Source organism: Engystomops pustulosus, chromosome 10 (genome assembly GCF_040894005.1).
Source record: "Engystomops pustulosus chromosome 10, aEngPut4.maternal, whole genome shotgun sequence".
NCBI lineage: Eukaryota > Metazoa > Chordata > Amphibia > Anura > Leptodactylidae > Engystomops > Engystomops pustulosus.
Window position 1 is genome coordinate 52,175,773 of NC_092420.1, and position 7,274 is coordinate 52,183,046.

At 42.9% G+C, this 7,274-nt stretch overlaps 1 protein-coding gene across 4 annotated transcripts in view; it reads left to right on the plus strand.

Moving 5' to 3' along the window:
- LOC140105135 (complement factor H-related protein 5-like) overlaps positions 1 to 6,209 on the plus strand; it is a 332,603-nt gene extending 326,394 nt beyond the window's left edge. For all 4 annotated transcript variants that reach the window (XM_072129061.1, XM_072129060.1, XM_072129062.1 and 1 more), the window contains one exon: positions 6,034 to 6,209. In XM_072129061.1, the coding sequence (XP_071985162.1) occupies positions 6,034 to 6,050 (17 nt within the window). In that variant the 3' untranslated portion in view covers positions 6,051 to 6,209. The remainder of the gene's footprint in view (positions 1 to 6,033) is intronic.
- The last annotated feature ends 1,065 nt before the right edge of the window (positions 6,210 to 7,274 follow it).

Consider the following 7,274-nt stretch of genomic DNA (forward strand, 5'->3'; position numbering starts at 1 on the left):
CAGAAAGTGAAGCGTGGCCAGGGAGCTAACATTGGCACCACGGCCTTGCATCCACACATGCAGCGTCACCATCAAATGGCCTAGGAGAAACGTGCCTCAGATGTGGTGGTCCATCCTGCCGCCTCAGCAACAGCAGCAGCACCTAGTGGAACACATGCCATTTCAGCCAGTCAAGGCTCCAGCACCTCTGCCGAAGGGAGCTATTTGTCTTTGACATCATCTCCCGGTCCAGATACTCCTGTTACTTGCTACGCATGGCTCCAGCAGTCGTTGAACGAGGCAATTAAAAAGAGACAACTGTATGCATCCAGCCATCCTAAGGTGCAGAAGCTGACCATGCCCCTGTCCAAGTTGTTGGTACTGCAGTCCGTCCCTTTCCAAGTCGTGAACTCTGCACCCTTCAGAGTACTAATGGCTTGTGCCGAAGCGAGGTAGAGAGTTCCAAGCTGAAATTTCTTTTTCAAAAAGGCAGTACGAGCCCTTTACAAATATGTAGAACAGAAGGTCTACCAGTCCTTGAGCTAAACAGTTTCTTCCTCCTTCTCCACCACCACCTCAGCCTCCACAAGTCTAAGTGCTGCTCCATCATACCACTTGTGCAGGGTGCACAGAGGTGTCACACAGTTCTACACCTGGTGTGACTTTGTTTGCCCAGGGAAGGAACTGCTCTGCATCATGCAAGAAGAAATCAATGTGTGGCTTTCTCCATGACAACTGCAAATCGTAACCATGGTGACAGACAGTGGAAGGAACATGGTGTCTGGATACACTGATGACGGATAGTCCATGCACCCTGCATGGCGCACATGTTCATTCTGGTTGTCAAAAGGTTCCTGAAGGCTTCCATCCATCTGCAAGACATTCTAAAAATGGCCAGGAAACTGTGCATGCACTTAATCTATTCTTACAAAGCCAAGCTCACCCTCCTCGAGTTTCAGCGGCAGTATGGCCTACCCCAACATAGGCTGATATCCGATGTATCCAACCGTTGGAATTTCAGCCTCCATTTGTTAGACCGCCTGTATGAACAGAGAAAAGCCATTAATGATTTTTTAATGATGCAAGCGGACAGGAGTACTCCCCTCTGTAACTTTGATGTCAGCTACTGGCAGCTTATGTGTGACACCTGCCATTTGCTCAGGCCCTTTGTAGAGGACGCGTTATTTGTCAGTCGCGAGGACTACGTGATTAATGACATCATTCCACTGCTTCATGTCCTGGAACTCATGCTGCAAAATCTGTCTGGTCAGGGCACTGGAGAAGTGGCGACTACATCTCATGGCCACATGAGTCCAGTGGGGGCTGAACTGGAGGAGGAGGAGGACATTGGAGCACAAGCATAGTCCGGTGAAATTAGTGGTTTTTCTACTCAAGTGAGAGGAGAGGAGGAGAAGCACTGTGGCAGTATACAGTGGAGATGGAGGCCGGGAGTCAGATGGCCTGCTGCATTTGCCTAACTAATGACATCCGAATAGTCAACATTCGGCATATAGATGACTTTTGGATCTCCACCCTCTTGGACCCTCGCAGTAGCAGCTCCATTAGAAGCAGTCTGGAGTCCTTAATGAGCAGCTTCCTTCACCCTCCTAGTAAGGAGGGTAGCCGCCACCAGCAGCAGCAGGACATGGAGCAGACTCTGCACCAGCAGGTGGTGGCCTACTTGTACAGCACTCTACCACCCTAGGTAGAGGATCCCCTGAACTACTGGGCAGCCTAACTTGTGTGTCCTCAACTTGCGGAGTTTGCAGTGTAGAAGCTATCCTGCCTAGCTAGTAGTGTGGCATCAGAGCAAGTGTTCAGTGCGGCCACCGTTACCCCAAGGAGAACCCACTTGTCCACCCATAATCTGGAGAGAATGACCTTTGTCAAGGTGAATCAAGCTTTGATTGGCAAGGATTTCAACACACCAATGCCTTATGCATCGGATTAGATCAGCCATGACACCTCCCCAAACGTTGAGAAATGAGTCTGGATTCTAACTTCCTGCCTCAGCCACTATTCTGATGCTGTCCCCTGCCTGATACCACACATCGGCTGCCTTCCACCATCTTTACCAGGGAATGGAATTGTCACCAACCTCCACATTCTGTCATTGTGCCATACTGTGGCCTACCATATTGCTGCCACCACCTGAATTTGTCATTGTGCCACACTGTGGCCTACCATGTTGCCACCGCCACCATAATTTGTCATTGTGCCACTCTCTGGCCTTATGCTGCTGCTACTGCTGCCACCCACCTACACACACTGTGATTGTGCCACTCTCTGACCTCCTGCTGTTGCTGCTGCCACCTCTACATTTTGTCATTTTGCCACTCTGTGGCCTATCATGTTGCTGCTACCTCCAGAATTAGTCATTGTGCCACTCTCTGACCTTGTGCTGCTGTTGCCACCTCTGCACTCTCTGTCTCCCTGGAACACCCTGTGATTTCCATAATGCTGTTTTCACCCTCCACCACACTATTACGTTGCCCCTATGTTTGGCTTTCCCCTTCATTTCATCTGTCAGAAGAAATCAAAAGCTTCAGGATTAATAGCCAAAAGCAGGAGAGGATACAGAACACAGAGAACATGCAAATATCCCATTTACTGGTCATCTCTGTTTTGGATCAACCCCTGTTTGTTTTTTACTTTAGCAATACTGATGGATTATTGACCGATTGAAAGCGGACACTGATGGATGAAAAGAAGGGCATTATGATCAGTGACGTCAATACAGAATAACTGCTGACACCCTCTCCACTCTTTTGGGGGGTTTCTACGCTGTATCAGCGTTTAACAGAACAGGTTCTGTCGTAATCAATGGAATCATCTGATGTCAGTGTAAAAAGAGAGTGCACACTTTGATGTTATAGTGGGATCTTGGCCCTTAGCTCAGTCTGTTTGAGCTGCACAGAGGTTACCTTGTCAGGCTGCTTTCCCGCTTCACTTATTTGGTCAAGTTGGCCCCTGTAAGTCCCCATGGAATAGAAGAGTGAATCGATTCTAAGAGCAGCGGCTGTCATGTGTGTGTCATACTAAAACACAGCATTGTTTGAAGACCAAACCATGCTCCCTATGCATATTTGAGCATGGCACAACTTTCCACAACACCCTACTGGCTCTCTGCAGCCAGGAAATACCGATTTTTTTAATGTAACTCGCCATAATTCAATTCGGGTCGAAACAAATTTTGTCGGAAAATTCAGCTAACTCTGCGAATCTAATTTTTGAAAAATTCGCCCATCTCTAGTCATGACCAAATTTTTCAAGTAGAATTCTGTTAGACCTAAAGATTGTACATTGTTAGTCCTGCATATTCCTATGAGGATGTAGTACAATCTAAAAATATCAGATCACAAACTCAACGGATTATCATTACTTGGGAAAATGATTCCGTCTAAGATGTTATTTATTAATTTACAGAGTGATTTGCTCTTACCTACATAAAACCGAAACCTTCTAGTATCTGAGAGATCTTCAATAGTGCATTTGTTAGGGGAGAATTAAAGATATGCTCTTTTAGTGTGCGTTGGTCATGTGTTCCCAATAAATAAAGCATATTGTAAGGAATGGCTCAGATAACTGCTGATTCAAGTCTCACTCATGCTACCATCGCCCTAGGCAAATCAGCACTGCGCGTAAGTTTATTTGGTTTCACAAGCCTATATAGAAAAGCATGAGAAAAGCAGAAAAGGAGGAGCATACAAAGCATAACATATCAGACTTCCCAGATTGTGTGTTCTCTTGATTGGAGAGTTTCCCTGCTGTCTCATGCTTGCGTCACCATCGGGCATTCCTGAAATTCCTCAGCCTCAAAGTTTTAGGTGCGGTCCACGATGCCGTCGCCATCTTAAAATGTATTCTCTGTTACAGTACTTTTAGGAAATAAGACAAGTAGAAATGACAGGATTTGATCTATCAGCTAGGTTTACCTTAACACATGTTCTCCCAAGCTGATGTTCATGCAAGTCGAATACTATGGGTTTCTAGTATTATTGTCTGGTCTGCGGTCTCTCCATTGTTATTGTCTGCTCTGCAGTCTCCAGCATTACCTGTTCTGGGGTCTCCAGTATTACTATCTGTTCTAGGGTCTGATATTATTGTCTTCTCCAGGTGAACTCCATTATTATAATCTGCTCTGGGGTCTGTATTATTAATTGTCTTGTCTGGGTTCTGTATTAATTATTGTGTACATGCAGAATTTGGTTTGTGGTATTATATTTAGTACTGGGCTGGGGTACTTGTTATTTCTTTGGTGGCATTTTTAGTTTTGTAATGGTTGTTGGTGAATTTAGGGTTCTGGTTACTAATGTTGCCCCTTGAAGTTGAGAGGTATAACAATGTAGCCATTGAACCAATAAAGATTGTGCACCCCGGTGCTAGAGTAGGCCAGTGCAGTCTGTATGAGAAATGTTTGTTTTCCCAAAAAATAGACAATATATAAAGTGCAAATTCCAAGAGGAATAACTGAGGACCTATATGTGTAAATGCCGTCTTTATATAAGAATATACATAATTTAGAAATGTATAGGTAAGGCTATGGCCGGGCGGGCATACACCAGCCATGTTGGAGAGAAGGAGTGGTGACCCTTCCCCTCTCAATAGCGATCCATTACGCACAGCCCGTTACCTGGGGAAAGATAGAACATGTGGCGGTTGCTTCTATGGGGGCAAATGTACATACGACCTCCATACTGTTGTGTGAATGTAGCCTAACTGGTATAGTGACCCATTAAAGTGGTTATTAACCCTGTGCAGCAGAAAATAGATGAATAATGACAACCAAGCCAAAAAGAAAAAGAAAAAAGATAAAAAAGACAAAAAGTTGCACTGTCATGGTTATCAGATGCCGGCTGTTTATGCAGTAATCTTTATCAGGAATCTATGCATTGTAGACATTTATGGCCTAGTTCTTTTGTCCACAAAGACCCTTACATTGTCTCAAGTCACATCATGTTGCACTTCCAACACTGGGAAACTATATACAAAAGAATTTCCCCCTGGGGAATAATAAAAAAAAAGTACTATTGTATCATCGTTGGAAGATGTCCCTGTGGCTGCTGGAACAATATGGATTGAATTAGTGTCCATGAGTGGATTATGCATGGCAAATGTCTATAAAAAGGCAAGAGGAAGGAAACTCTGATCTCCATGATTAAGGCAGCCAAAATTCTGTAGCAAGTTTGTCCTCTGTCTTACCCCATAACTTATGTGAAGCCCACTTTCAGAATCCTCGTAGTTGAGCAGCTCCTCACTACCTACTTGTTAGCATTGTGCCACACAGTAACCTTGGTGTGACGCCACTCTGTATGTAACGATCAGGGCAGTTACCCAGCAAGATGACACGTATACAATATATAAATATATTTCTTTTGCTCTGCTTCAACTTTAGTAAGTAGCGTGCCAGCCCCTATATTTAAAATAGATACACTGCCCCCCAAATAAAACATTTCTGAACTGTCACTGCATTTCCACAGTGGAATCACCGCTGGAACTCTGACAGATTACTACAATCTAATGAGCGCCATAAAATCTGTTGAGAGGCATTTTTGTAACACATTTTTGTGGTTAAAAACCACCTCAATATCCACCTGAGAATACACCCATATGGTAACTGCAAATGTTTCTGATGTGTATAAAGCAATAATGTCTAAGGGGGGATGTGCAGTTCAGTAAGTGACAAAACTTATTGACAAGTCTGTTATACTCAACCACACAAAGCTAATATGTTACAAAAATCAATAAAGCAACTCCTGCAGAAAACAAGCCCTCTATTGGTTTTGTTAACAGAAATATAAAAAAGGGTTAAGACTCTTGGGACACACAAAAAAAAATCCTTCAATATATCATATACTGTATTTAGTGTACACAATTTGCTTTTGATGGTAATTTTTCTATTTTCTTTTCTATTAACATATACATTATACTTCATGATGTATTTTCAATGCTTTTTACGGTTATTTTTAAGGGAATAGGTTTTTTGTATTTATTCCTTCTTTGTTTGCAATATTAGATACAGAACACTTACTCTGTCCAATTTCTCCTTTTTAGGAGAGTCTTCAGTGTGAGTTCAGTGACTGAACACAAGATACATCAATGCAGCCTGCAAAAAACTCAAGACTACACCCGCAACAGCTATTCTCTAAATGTATTTTCTAAATGTACTTTAGCCATAGCCATTTACTCTGTTGTGTTAGAAACTGATGTGAAATAAAACTATAAAAGAATATTCTGATTATTTTATAGTAGTGAGATCCAGTAAAAACAGAATTTAAATATTAAAGGGGTTTCCTCAAAATCATCATACATCTGCTATCCATAAAATGGGGGATAAATGTCAGAACAAAGGAGGGTTCAACCACTAGGACCCCATGTTCAGCAGAACAGCTGATAACAAGCCCACTTAGCCATCATCTGATGCCTCACTGTGGCATCTGCTTGTCCTGTGAGCCATGCCAGAAGCCCAATTGCTTTCTAGGAAGTGCTGAATGAAAATTTGTCCTGCGCTCCAGTGAAGTATATGGAACAGATGGCCCAATCTCACATGTGGCATTATTTTTTGCATTGAAATATGACAAGGCTCAGAAGTAGAGATGAGTAGACCCTTTCAGGTTCAGACCCTTTGCAAAATTGAGCAAGCCCAATCCAGATCGCTTGGTGTTACCCCCTGTAACAACTGCGATTGGCATTGTTAATTGTTTAAATGCTAGCAGAAAAACTGATTGCAACATTTAAATACTGGTAGTGCCTTTGCAACACCATTTTTTTTAGGATCGTCACATGTGTCGTCATTGTGGAGTGACAGTCCTTGGAATGATGGTGGTGAGATAAGACCAAATCCCAAACCAGCTGAAGTTGGGTCAAGGGTCATCTGTAATGTTCATCATGAACCAGAACATTTTGGGTTAGGGTCCTCTAATCCCTGCTCAGGCGTAAAAGGGCATTTGTATTACCCAATTCTGTCATTCCACAGCAGTAATTGAGATGATGCAGAATCACAACCAGCAGCATAAATCATTATCTGTAAAGTAAACCATGCCCAATTTATTAAGATATTAAAATAATTATCTCATATGATGAACGCTGTTATGGGCATGAATTTCAAAATGTAATAAGTGGTCAAATAGTCATTATTACCCAAAATAGTAGTCCCATTCATGACTGCTTCCCTGAGAGTACTTCTTTTAGATCTGGCCAAGTGATCTTTGAGGAAATAAACCTAACAATGATTGGCTTGGAATTGGCAGGCAACCAGTTCAGACAGTGCTAGGTACTAAGGGGGGGGGGGGGGT